This window comes from Arvicola amphibius, chromosome 8 (assembly GCF_903992535.2).
Source record: "Arvicola amphibius chromosome 8, mArvAmp1.2, whole genome shotgun sequence".
Lineage (NCBI taxonomy): Eukaryota > Metazoa > Chordata > Mammalia > Rodentia > Cricetidae > Arvicola > Arvicola amphibius.
This window is the reverse complement of record NC_052054.1, coordinates 28,506,183-28,520,408: the sequence shown is the minus strand read 5'-3', so window position 1 is coordinate 28,520,408 and position 14,226 is coordinate 28,506,183. Positions and strand designations below refer to the sequence as shown.

The following is a 14,226-nucleotide window of genomic DNA, read 5'->3' as shown; positions in this document are numbered from 1 at the left end:
AGAGAAGTCTAAAGAATGGCGAGAGCCCGGCCAGGAGAAGAGAAAGACACTCTTGACTCTCATTGCTCTTGCAGGTTTGATCTGCATTCTGGGTTTTGGATTTTTGTTTTGTTTTTTTTTTTTTCTTCAGTGTCAAGGGTAGAGCTCAGAGCGAGGGATAGAACACAGAGCCTCCTACATATATTCTTCATGTTCATATCGACTGTGTTACAACAAGCTTAAAGTAGATCACGTTATGTACAAACATGGAAGGTATGTAAGAAACACAGGGACCCTTGCAAGAAGCCACACACAGAGGGAGTGAGGGCTGAGCTGTGGCGGGCAACAGGCTGAGGATAATGGATGTTCAGAAGTATCTGCTACAGAGCAGGCACAGAACTTCGTTTCCTGGGAAACAGGCAGCCTGGCTGGGGAAGATCATAAGGTCTCAGGCACGGCACTGCCTTACCCAGACCTCAGATTTCCAAACCTGAGGCCCGTTTCTATATCACTGCCCTCTACACTGGGGTGGAGTGTGTTCTCACTTCCTACAATTAACTCATTGCTAAACACACTAAAAGAACAGACATATGAAAATAAGGTTGATTTACTTAAGGTGGTAATTATACCCTTTATAAAAATGGATTCTTTAAACACCTGTGGTAGAGAAATAAGGAAAATAATTAGATGTGATTTCTAAATAGATTTAAATATTGTTTTGAGAATTTATGTATGTGTGCGTGCACGAACATGTGTTTGCATGTGTATGTATGTATGTTTTGATGTGCTATGGATTGAACCCAGGGATGCTAGGCAAATGCTCTCCCAGTGTGACAGATCCCCAGCCCCAAAAGTCCTTACATTTTCCCACTTGGAAAATAGTCACACTATTTCTTACGGAGTTTTGAGTCCTGGAGCATTTATGCTGTGCTGTAAAAGGTCACATCGAGTGACAGCTGAGAACTGAGAAAGCCAAAAGCCAAGGCCGAGGCACAGGTGTGGACGGCAGAGTGGGGAGAGCCGGGCTCCCTGCACTGACTGAATTGTACCATGCGTTTCCCTAGGTTTCCTTCCTAACAAACTTTGACATTCATACATGCACAAAACATCCAGACAAATCTTTATCTGTGATGTGTGACCTTGAACATGGCTGCTTGCGGCTCTCCTAGTTCATAAAATGGCGGCTTTCCAGTGGCCATTTCGATGATAGTGCAGCCCAAAGACCAAATGTCCGCGGCTTTCCCATAGCCTCGTGGTCCTTTATCGATTATTTCTGGTGCCATATACTGCAGGGTACCTGGAAATAATGTAAACATATTTCCAATTTAGAAAGGGAAAGACTAATACTTAATAACATTTCACTTTTTCTACCTAAACACAGTCAAAAAAATATGGTCCAGGTCTTAATGTCCAGTCTTTCTTTGCGATCCAGTTTTATTTGCAGTCAAGGAGAGTAGAAATGGAGGTGTTTATAATGGATTTTATCAGTGAAACTAATGGTTCACCAACAGCATCTGGTTACAAGCGGTGTGTTCTCATTCTTAAAGTGGTATACGGCTGAAATATCCCTCTAAGGGATCTCGTGGAGGCTTCCGACCATGGTTATTTGTCCAGAACAATAGGGAATACAACACATATTTCTACATTCAGTTCTTCCAATATATAAAGGCTCTCATTCTATGAACTTTTCCAGAGAGTTTCTAGTTCACTCAATGATCTCTTTCAAGCTATAGCTCCTAGTTCTTAAACCCAGTGTTTGACTCACATGTTTCCATTTGGGGATCGCTACGGTATGCGAAGGAAGCCAGGACAATGACACGTCCCGGTCTCATCAAAGCTGAGAGCAGGAGAGTGGTTATTAGGACCTGGAGAAAGTGCGTGTGTGAGAGGAACGGGCGCCAGTAGCTCAGTCAGCACTGTTAATCCAGAGAAAAGAAGTTCCGGTTCCTACTCTATATCAAGGTGACAGGAGGTAGCGATGATGTTAAATGTTAAAAAAAACAAAACAAAACTAGACAGGGGACTCACGCTTTCACACAAATGCTTAGATGTTTGGGGAGACCAATGTGCCACATTAAACAATGTATGTATGTATTCAAGCATTGCATGGCACTCATTAATTGCACAATTCTTCATGTTTTAAAGGGGGAGAAGTCCATAAAGAAACAGATATGGCTTAGGGGCACAGTGCTTACTTAGCATATATGTGAGCCCTAGCACAGACAAAAATAGCTAGGAAAAAAGAGATCATTCTTATTTCTTTTTTTAAGACTTTTATTTATTATGTATACAGTGATCTGTCTGCATATATGCCTACTTGCCAGAAGAGGGCACCAGATCTCATTACAGATGGTTGTGAGCCACTATGTGGTTGCTGGGAATTGAACTCAGGACCTCATGAAGAGCAGTCAGTGCTCTCAACCTCTGAGCCATCTCTCCAGCCCCCATCCTTATTTCTTAACTCATGACAGCACCAAGATTCTGAGAGCTATGATGAAAAATAATCCCCAAACTTCTGGAGTATGTGATTCTGTCTATTAAACAGATGCAATTCCTGCCGTGGTCCTTAGTGATGGATTTTGATACAGTGTTTCTTAGCCTGTGGTTTGTGACCCTGTTATGGATTAAGGACTTTTCACAGGAGGCCCATATTAGATATCCCATATATCAGATATTTACAATTCATAACAGTAGCAAGATTACAGCTATAAAGTAGCATCGAAAGTAATTTTCTGTTTGGGGGTCACCACAACATGAGGAATTGTATTAAAGAGTTGCAGCATTAGGAAGGTTGAGAACTATTGCGCTTCAAACCCAGGACAAATGTCTGCAGTACCTTTCTAACATATCAACGTGGACTGGCCTCCTGGGGCTTCCGGCATCACTCACCTGTTGCCAGGTATGGCTGGCACACCCAGCCCTCCAGTCTGAACTCTTCAGCCCAGGGGCTGGGCTGTCCTTCCCCCAGAGGCTCGTCCTCATATGTTTTGGTTACCTGCCCCTTTTTGTACCTTTGGCCTCCTGGCTGCTGTTCCTGGTTCCCCTCTCTTCCTTCTCCTTCCCCTCCCCCTCTTCCCACAAGGCCTAGCTCAGCCTGGTTATGTCCATTCTGGACTCTCCCAGATGTCCCCACCTCTGCCAATGCTCTCCCTCTCTACCGACAATAAAGTTTCTCCTCCACCATCTCTAGGAGCAGTCATGTCTTTTCTTTTCCTTTTGATTTCTTTCCTTCCTTCCTTCCTTCCTTCCTTCCTTTCTTCCTTCCTTCCTTCCTTCCTTCCTTTCTTTCTTTCTTCCCACTGTTTTAATGGCTCAAAGGCAGGTCAAGACTCATTATTAAAGACAAACTGTAAGAGTGGATACAAATCAACTGAGAAGGGAGATGAGGGGTTATGCAAAGCCAGACAGCTGGAAGGGTATGGACGGTACAGAGGGGGAGTTGTAGGAGCCCTTGGCCCTAGTTCCAGCCTTGTGCAGTAGCCCAGGGAAGCAGGGGACACTATGAGGAAATGCGGGCAGTCTGTGTTTCTGATGCTGCGTCAGTAAGACATGGGGTCTGAAAACTGGGCTCTAAAGCAGGTCACGTCTTGTCCCATGTATGGGCTTAGGCTCCGTTTACCCTGAACTGCAGCCACTGAGGGCGCTGGTGGATGTTATATCATCATTTAGCTGCAGTGTTGAGGACCAGGAGGGGGCAAACGTGGAAGGAGAGAACCAGAAGCTCTGCAAGGCCGGTGTGCTGGGAGAGCAGCGGCACTGGATGGGTGACTGCCCGTCCACTTCCGGATACATTCTGAAGCCAGAACAGACAAGCTTCCTGGATGACTGGGCTGGAGCGTGAGAAAAGGTGTCAGTGACAGCCAAGGTCTAGAGTGGCCCTCCATGGAGACAGGGCAGAGTGTGGGTGGGAAAGGTTTGAGGAGAAGATAATTAATTCCACTTAGCATGTAAAGTCTTGTTCAAACCTCAGATCTATTACTAACCAGTTCTGTGACCTTGGGCAAGTTATTTAAACTGTTTGAACCTTGATGTTCTCACCATAAATAGGGATAATGATACCTCAGGATTAGGTTCATATACAAATTTTGGTGTGTATAATACACTGTGCACCCAAACAAAGTATACAGTCGGTGCTCTATAAATGAAGACTACCATTGCCTTTCCCCTCAATCCAATCACCAAGAGGTGAAACAGAGCCAGGTCCACATTCACCAGAGGTGATGAGGTGCCATGAGATGCCGCTAAGAGCATCAAGTTAGGGCTAAAAAGGCCCCTGTGTTGCAAGGACCAAGGTCTGCATGCCGTGGCTCTCAGATCAGCACTAGAGAAAGATATGAAATCATTTAGTCACTGGTGTAAATGTCACCTTCATGTGTGGCCAGTGGGAGAGCTACAGGCATAAGGCCCTGGTGAGGACTCTTTCCCTACAATGCCTTGGGGGATTGCAGACAAGCTTTTAAGATGAGAAGAGGTTATTAAGTCAGCATCCTGTCCAAAACCAGCACAGAAGTTGGAATTATCACCTCCCAAGTTACCGAGTCTGGGCAGCATCTAATCCACCTCTTGCCAAGTTGATAGAGAACGAGAAAAGAAACGCAAACATAGGAGTTGCTGGAAGGTTTGGATACATTTTAAAAATACATTGTAAATATGGGGAATCCTGTGCCGGGAATACACTGTGTGGCGTGTAGGAGGTGGTGCTGACTAGAGGATCTGAGAGGCGTACTGTGAATGTCTCCCTCATCCTTCTGCCTCTCTGGCCACCAGCACAGGCACAGAGGTAGCTGGAGACTGGTGGAAGACTGACCGAGGGCTGAAGGTCAAAGGGTGGGCTGAAATCCTAAGCCCCATCATGTACAAACTACCACGACTAGCAGATACCTCCCTTTTCTCTCCAGCAATGTCCCTATGCACACAATGGATGCTTTTCTACCTACCCCAGGGGATTTAAAAATGAGCACATCTGGCCATTTTGCTTTCCATTAAATCAAAGATAAATCATTGCCTCTTTAATTTTTTTCTTTTTCCCCCCCAACATAATATTTTTATTAATTATTTGGGAATTTCATACGATGCACCTTGATATGGGCAACATGCATGTTTTTGTTTTTGTTATATCAATCTCTGGCTCTGGCCCCACTCCCTTCTCTAATAATAACAGAGCGTAACACTTCTGAAGAGTCAGCTTATGAATATGGAGCAGAGATGAGTTTGCAGGCCAGGATCTAATGAGCAGTCACCCATCTGTTGGGCTCTAGTTCCCTCTTGGCCTGCTTCACCTTTGTAGAACCTGCTGTCCCCGCCCTCCCAGGACTAAGCACTGGAGGCAGCTCAGCCCCTGCGCATTGCCTAATTCCTCATCCTCCACCTCCTCTGGGGATGAGTCACTTCCTTTTTCTGAATTGAAATCCTAAGGTTATTTATATTGTGGAGTAGGGGAATTGATTTCTGGGAGAAAACAGACTAGGAAAGAGGGAAATTGGAGCCCAGATAGGAAGTGATTTGGGGATGAGTAAGACTCAGAGAAGCTGGCCTAGGGAATGTTTGTTTAAAAAAAATAGCATGTGAGGGTTGGAGTGGCTATAAACCGGGGGGAAAAAAAGACAGGAAACAAAACAAATAAAAGAAAACAAATAAAGTTGAAAGTGGAAAATAATCTTTGGTGGCATAAAGCAGAAGAATGAGCCACTCACAGAAGACAGGAAGAGTAAGCTAAACCCCAGAGAACACTTACCAGTGAGCACCAGGCAATCCGACATTAGTGTTCCGTGAGAACCCTGGCTCAGTTAATCTCTCACCTTACACTCGGGCTCAGCAATTGCATCTTTAATTATCCAAGATCTGTATCATTAGTGTAAAAACCTACCTGTAAAGGTTTCGGTACAGGGATTTATGCCAGCAAGCCTCTTTGATGTCCCGAAGTCAGAGATCTTGAGAACACCACTGTAGGTATTAATCAATACATTGTCACCCTAGGGAAAGAATGCTCCAATCAGAATGTCATCTTTTTATAGATGCTGTTTGTGGTTGACTTAAGTCTAATTAAAAAAATAAATGCCCTCAGAACAAACAATGACATTCTTACTGTGTTCTTTGTTACTAGTTGATCTCAATAGAGAATTCTTCTCAATACAGAATTCTTGATATAATTTTTGATTGATATGCTATCAATTGCTTATAATTGCCTGTTCAGGTCACAAGGTCAAACATGGCCTCAAGGGAAAGCTCACCACTTTCTACAGTCAGCCTGGGTTACCTGTGCACAACACCTATATAACTGATAACGTCTCAAGGTCCCAGTCACTTTATGTTCTTTCCTGTGTTGTTTTCTTACATGTTTTACGTTACTCAGGACATCACCTGCAGTATTGGAGAATGCTGTTGCCCATCTAAGAGACCTCACATTGAGAAGAACCACTACACAGTCACTCCCATTCCTTTCTCCCTTTCTTTTCTTTTGAGACAGGGTTTCCCTGTGTAACCCTGGCTGTCCTGGAACTTGCTCTGCAGACCAGGCTGGCCTCGAATGCAGAGATCCGCCTGCCTCTGCTTCCGAGTGCTAGGATTAAAGGTCTGTGCCCCACCACAGTCCCGCCATCATGCCCATTCTTTTAGTCCATAGTAATCTTTGCTCACTGTCATTCTAAAGTCTCAGTATTATGCGTGCTTTTTAACCCTTCAAACATGCGATCTCTGCCTTTAAAGTGAACACAGTTGGGATGGACACCTTAAATCACTCATGCTCAGGCACGTACTTGCCCCGTACAATGTCAATATGTATGGACAGGCTCCCCAAGAAAGTCCTCTCTTCGTTCAGGAGGTGCACCCCTTTACTCAAAGTAAAACAAACGACAACAAAAACCTTTCCTTGCTTACTCTAAGAAATGTAATAAAATGTGATTCATTTTTTTACTTCCTGGTTGTACTTTTTGGCTTTGTTTACAGAAGGAACACACTTTAAGAAAACCAGGCTCCGTCAAAAATTGATTAGTTTTTGCTAATAGAGAAGATAGGCAGAACCCTACAACTTACATGGGCAGGAACGGACTTTTCTGAATAGGACTTCATTTGCCTAGGAATTCTGCCCAACAACTGACAAGTGGGACCTCATGCACTAAAAAGCTTCTGCATAGTTAGAGAAACAATCAATGAAGAGAAGGCCATAGAATAGGAGAGAGTCTTTGTGGCAATACATCTGACAGGGGACTAATATCCAGAATACATAAAGACCGCAAAAATCAAAGTCAAAACAAAACAAACCCAAAAAATAAAAACAAATGACCCATTTAGAAAATAGGCATGAAATCTGAAGAGTTCTCCAAAGAGGAAATAAAAGTGACTAAAAAAAAAAAAAAAAAAAAAACTCCCAAAATGACCTTGTCCCTAGTGATTAGGGAAATGCAAATTGAAATAACTTTGAGATTTCACCTTATCCAAGTCATAATGGCAAATTAATCAAAACCAAATGCTAGAGGGGCATAGGGAACCCTCATTCACTGTTGGTGGGATTGCAACTGATGTGGCCACTATAGAAATCAGTATGGAGAATTCTCAAAAAGCTAAACTCTACCACATGACACAGCTATATCACTCCTTGGCATATGCCCAGAGGTCTTTATGTCTTTCTTACTCCACAGATACTTGCTTAGCCATGGTCATTGCTGCTCCATTCACAATAGCTAGGAAACAAACAACCTAAATGCCCTTCAAATGACAAGTAGACAATAAAACTGTGGTCCATACATACTGTGGAATACTATTCAGCTGTAAAGAACAAAGAAGTCATGAACTTATGCAGGTAATTGGAGGGAATTAGAAAAGATCACATCGAGTGAGGTAATCCAGACCCAGAAAGATAAAAGTCCCATGTTCTTTCTCATCTGTGATCCCTAGCTCCAAGTCTTCAGATATGAATATATAACCTAGAATAACCAAAGAAACCAGGAAAGTAAAAAGGAACCATGGCAGGCCAGTGAGGAACAATAGGAATATCTGGGTACATATGATTAGAGGGGAAAATAGAAAAAACAGGGGGCTTTAAATGGGGAGGCAGAGGGAGATTGACCTCTGTGACTTCAGGGTGTGGCAGAACACACCTTTAATCCCAATGCCTGGGAGGCAGAGACAGAGGGGTCTCTGAGTTCAAGGACAGCCTGGTCTACAGAGTTATTCCAGGACAAAGATATACAGAGAACCTGTCTCAAAAAGTAAAAGTAAAAATAAAAGAAATAGAGGTTAAGTAAAGCCGCATAAGATGGAAAATACACACAGAATCTTGATACTGTATACTATTATGCTCTCTTTGAATTGTCTGAATGCTGAGGAAGAAGCAACAGCTGCTAAAAGATATTTGTTTATAAATGCTGCTGAACTAACCCAACATAGATATTTTGAAAATACCTTGACTTCAAAATTTGGATCTAAGGTTATGATACTTTGGAAAAGTTCTTCTTTTGTTTTCACAGAGGATGAGATGCTGTGGATTGCTTCTATGCCAATATGGTATGATAGACCATGCCCTCCTGAAAGGTTGCTGTGAACACCTTCAAAAAATTACTTCACTCAACTGCTGACTGAGATGAACCTAGCAGACAGGTTACACCATGAAAGACCTGAATAACAGCACCCCCATACAGCAGGAAGCAGTTTGGAGAGAAAAAACTGCGCTCATGTTCCCAAATATTGTTTATAAATGTTCTTTTACATTTAAAGGGGGAAATGATATAGATATAAATAATTTGGATTGATACAAATCTTGGTTTACTGATACTATTTTAAGGTCAATCTTGTTATATGTATTTCTGATATTGATTAAGGTATTGTGATTGTGTAGTTCATTTAAAAATGTAATGTATAATCAGGAAATATAAGTTGTTAATGGATAATCATCAATAATAGTCAAGCTTGTAGTCATGTTACTTAGATTTTCTAGATGTGCATAGATATATTTCAGATAGGCATTCTTCATATCTTTCAAAGGCTACAGAATATGGCATTTAATGTTTTAATAACTTAGGGCTTTTCGTGACAATGAGACACATCTGCTCCTGGCAGCACCAATCTACTTCAAGAGGATGATGGGCATCAAAGAGGATCCTTATGGAGTATGACAGCCATTTGGGCAAGAAACTGCTCTTACCTGGACTGCTGCATAAACTGGACACAAAGAACCCACAGAAAGAGGACTGCTGAACTTGCCTAAAGGTGAGATGGTCTCTCGGGGTTCCTGATTCATGAAAGAGTCTTTGAGACATTCTGCAGGACACAGCAGATAGTGACTGAACTGCCTTTGAAATTTCCTGCTTCATGGAAATGTCTGCTGGATATTATGGGCCTGTAGGCTGAAGATAGATGCCCCAACGGTACAGAGGAACTTTGGGTGACTGTCTAGGTAGCGAGATGTCTCAGTCATTTCTAGAGTTTTGGAAGTTGCTTACTTCTTGTTCACCTAGGTAATATTGTGTCCTTCTGGAGTCTTTGATGGAGTTGAAGAATAAATAGATATAGTTATAGTTTTAGTTTTAGTTATAGTTATAGTTTTCCTTAGTTATGATAAAAGATAAAGTAGATATAAATATTGTAACTGTAATTATTGATTGATAACTGTTTTGTTACATGTAATTTTACTATGTTAAAGTTAAAGCCTTTCTTTTTTGTTTAAACAAAAAAAGGGGAAATGATGGAGCAGGGTCATCTGTCTATGTGTTACTTTCATTGTTTAATAAAGAAACTGCCTTGGCCCTTTAATAGGAGAGAAAATTAGGTAGGCAGAGTAGACAGAACAGAATTGTGGGAGAAAGAAAGCAGAGTCAGGCAGACGCCTCTGGCAGACGCCATAGCTCTCCTCTCCGAGATGGACGCAGGCTAAAATCCTTCCCAGTAAGACACCACCTCATGGTGCTACACAGATTACTAAATTTTAATTACTAAAAATTACTAAAGATTTGAGAAGTTAGTCAATAAGAGGCTGGAACTAATGGGCCAGGCAGTGTTTAAATGAATAGTTTCCGTGTAATTATTTCTGGTGTAAAGCTAGCCGGGTGGCAGGAAGCAGCTCGCAGCTCCTCCTTCTACACACACACACACACACACACACACACACACACACACACACTATTTAAATGAAAATTTCACATCTGGGTTGACAATGTTCTTCCCCAAAGCCAAACCTAACAAAAACATAATGCATGAGAAGCACCCTTCTGAGTCGGGGTCCACTAACATGGAAAAGGGAAATACAGTGGTATGTTATTTGTGTTTTAATAAACAAAGCTTGCCTGTAGATCAGAATGCAAAGCAGACACACTAGTCAGCCATACAGGCCAAGGAGTGGTGGTGCACATTGGTATGGGAAGTCCTTCTGTATATGTGCTGCTTTTATTGATTAATGAATAAAGAAGCTGCTTTCGGCCAATGGCTTAACAGAATATAGCCAGAGAAGAAGAAAAAGAGTATAGAGAGTTATAAAAAGAAGTAAATGGGTGTTTTTTTTTTGAAAAATAAAACAAAGTCTTTAAAGAGAGAATAACTTGTAGAAAAAGTAATAGAGAAAGAAAAATAAGCCACATAAAGATGGAATATACACAGAGAGTCTGGATTATGTATATTATTGTGTTTTCTTTGAATTTTTTGACTGCAGAGAGACATTTGATTCTGGGGACTGCTAAACTGAACAAACATATGTACTTTAAAGGTATCTTGACTTCAAAATTTGAGTCTAAGGATATATATGTTGCTTTGGAAAACAGATTCTTCTTCTGTTTCCACAGAGGATAAGAACCTGTGGATTCCTTCCAGACTAATCTGGTTTGATAGACCAAGATCCCCTGAAAGGTCTCTGTGAGCAAACCCCAAAATTATTTTGCCCAACAAAAAGCAGGAAGCAGTTTGGAAGAGAACTATGCCCAAATTCCCTAAATGATTGTTTATAATCTTTTTTTTTTTTTACATTCAAAGGGGATATGCTATAGAGATGAATACTTTGCACTGGTATAGATCTTAGTTTATTGATAGAAATTTAAGGTCAATTTTGTTATATGTATACTTCTGCTCTTGAAAGTATTGTGTTTGTGCAGCTCATTTAAAAATGTAATGTATAATTAAGAAATACAGGTTAATAGTCATCTATAATAGTCAAGCTTGTAGTCATTTTAGTTAGGTTTTCTAGATGTACAATAATATATTTCAGTTAGATAAGTATTATTCAGATCTTTCAGAGACCCATGAAATATGACATTTAAAATGTTTAAAAACTTAGGATTTTCATGACAATGAGACACATCTGCTCCTGGCAGCACCAGTCTACTTCAAGAGGATGATTGGCATCAAAGAGGCTCCTTATGGAGTTTGTTAGCCATTTGGGCAAGAAACTGCTCTTGCCTGGACTGCTTGATGGTATGATGTATAAATTGGACATTTAGGACCCACAGAAAGATGACTGTTGAACTTGCCTAAAGGTGAGACCATCCTTTGGAGTTCCTGCTTCATAAAAGGGTCTGCCAGACATTCTGCAGGACACAGAAGAAAGTGACTGACAAACTGCCAATATAGGAGGAACTGTCTTTGAAATTTCCTGCTTCATGGAAAAATCTGCTGGATACTATGGGCCTGTAGGCTAAAGATGGCTGCCTGAAATGAACTTTGGGTGATTTGTCCAGGCAGCGAGATGTCTCTGCCAATTTTAGAGTTTTGGAAGTTGCTTACAATGCACATCCTGTTTACTTAGGTAACATTATATCCTTCTGGAGTCTTTGAAGGAGTTGAAGAATAGATAATTATAATTATAGTTTTCATTAGTTATGATAAAAGATAAGACATAAATATTGTAACTGTAATTCTTGCTTGATACCTGTTGTTATATGCAATTTTACTATGTTAAAGTTAAAACCTTCCTTTTTATTTAAAGAGAAAAGGGAAAATGGTGTGAAAAGTCCTTCTGTGTATGTTTGGCTTTTATTGCTTAATGGATAAAAAAGCTGCTTTCAGCCAATGGCTTAACAGAATATAGCCAGACTGGAAAAGATATAGAGAGAGAATAGGTGGAGTCACAGAGAAGCCATGTAGCTACTGCTGGAGACAGACACGGCAGAACTTTGCCAATAAGCCACAGCCACATGGTTATACACAAATTAATAGAAATGGGTTAATTTAAGATGTAAGAGTTAGCCAGAATATACTTAAGCTATTGGCTAAACAGTATTGCAATTCATACAGATTTCTGTGTGAAATCTGTACATCAAGTCAGGGTGGCTGGAAAACAAACTAGCGGTCTCTGCCAACAGCACACCATTAATCCCAGGACTCAGGAGACAGAGGCAGGTGGATCTCTGTGAGTTCAAGGCTACCCTGGGCTACAGAAGATCAATCTAGAAAGAGATCCAGGTGGTGGTGGCCAACATCTTTAATCCCAGTGCTTGGGAGACATACACCCTTAATTCCAGCACCAGGAAGGTAGAGACAGAAGCAATATGACTGGGCTATAAGAATATAAAGGGGGAGAGATAGAAACTCAGGGGCGTGTGTAGTCTGAGGATTCCTGGAAACAGGATCTTGCCCATTCGGTCTGAAGATTTGGTAGAGGTAAAAGGTCTCTTTCGTGGTTGGATGCTTTGCTTTTCTGATCTTCAGGTTGAATCCCAATATCTGTCTCTGGGTTTTTATTATACGTGCAACAGGAAATCTCATGGGGTATCAACTCCAGACAAAGAACTATAGGCAACTAAAGAATGACAGCAGGAGAATTAGTCTTCCTCAGAAAGAGCCCCCAAATTGGTTATCCAAGACCAGTTGTCAACCCTAAAATCAATTAACAGTACACATACTAACCAGATTATATTTATATATTTAGGAATATAGTTTTCAACAATTAAAGAAACAAAAACCATGAATTTGAGAAAGAGCAAGGGAGGGTGTATGGGAAGGGTTGGAGAGAGAGAAAGGAAAACGAAAAATAATGTAATTATATTTTAATTTCAAAAAGCCAAGATTTTTACTTTAGATTTATTTATTATGTATACAGTTTCCTGCCTACATGCATGCCTGCAGGCCAGAAGAAGGTACCAGATCTCGTTATGGATGGTTTTAAGCCACCATGTGGTTGTTGGGAATTGAACTCAGGACCTCTGGAACAGCAGCCAGTGCTCTTATCTCTAAGCCATCTCTCCAGTCCCCGCCCGCCCAAACAAGTTTTATTAGTTTTGAATTTTCTTTTTTAAGAGAAGCTAAAGTTTTTAATTTAGAAGTTTGTATAAGGATTAAAAGGTCCCGGAAGAGACCATGTTCTGCTTAGTTTGAGGACACTGCATCCCACCCCACAGTGCTCTTAGAGGTCTACTGGTTTCCCTGGGTAAGAAGGCTGGCCATTCCTCATGGAAGACGATAACACGAATATACCTGCAGCGTGAACCAGAATTGACAGCTCTGCTATGGCCATGATTTCCTTATTCCTCCTTCACACTCAGAACACAACCTAGTGTTTTCAAATATAATAATCACCCAGGAAGGACCCCAGGAGGATGAATCATGGGGCACCCTACCTTTATATCCCGGTGAACTATCTGATTGTCATGAAGGTATTTTAATCCTTCCAGTATTTGCTTTGTATAGAAGCCAATCGTTTGCTCATTGTCTTTTAATGGGCCCCATTTGGAACGAAGGAGAGCGGAAAGACTTCCTGTAAAATAAGAAAATTGTGGGTAAAACTCATCCAAGCTCCCTATCGCATATTAATAATGGGACACGAGTTGATCCAGACTGCAGTGGCTCTTCACGGTAGGGCAGAAACTACTCAGTTACCTGGACTCAATCAAACACGAACATGAAAATATCCTTACTTTGAAGGCAGTCATTAGCAACACAGTCTAAGTAAAAGGATGCTCAATTGCTAGCTTTAATCCAAGTCATGATGACTGAAGCTGAATAGTTTCAAATTTTCTTTAATATCTACTAATAAGCATAAAGGTAATGTCACCTATGTAACCTTCTTTCAACATGAATAATTCCATTCAGTTAAGTCTTCTCCCAGGCCTTAGAAATTTGCATTTCTGAAAGCAAGAAGAGTGGATCTTACCTCCTGGGACTTGCTCCATGAAGATTTTAATGAAGCCGTTCTCACTGAAGGAGCCCAGATACTGGACAATGTTTTTGTGCTTCAGATGCTTGTGCAAGGCAATTTCTTCATGCAGGGGCTGCGAGTATCTGGAAGATGTGTAAATGTCAGCAGGCTAAGCTCAGCCAGACTTTAGAGTA

General features: G+C 41.2%; 1 protein-coding gene across 1 annotated transcript in view; it reads right to left on the bottom strand.

Moving 5' to 3' along the window:
* The window catches only part of Map3k5 (mitogen-activated protein kinase kinase kinase 5), a 210,988-nt gene that overhangs the window by 31,760 nt on the left and 165,002 nt on the right, over window positions 1–14,226 (bottom strand). The window contains exons 16-19 of the mRNA XM_038339073.1: window positions 14,048–14,175; window positions 13,515–13,651; window positions 5,846–5,951; window positions 1,119–1,276 (exon numbers count right to left, since the gene is read on the bottom strand). Coding sequence (XP_038195001.1) covers window positions 1,119–1,276; window positions 5,846–5,951; window positions 13,515–13,651; window positions 14,048–14,175 — 529 coding nt within the window. The remainder of the gene's footprint in view (window positions 1–1,118; window positions 1,277–5,845; window positions 5,952–13,514; window positions 13,652–14,047; window positions 14,176–14,226) is intronic.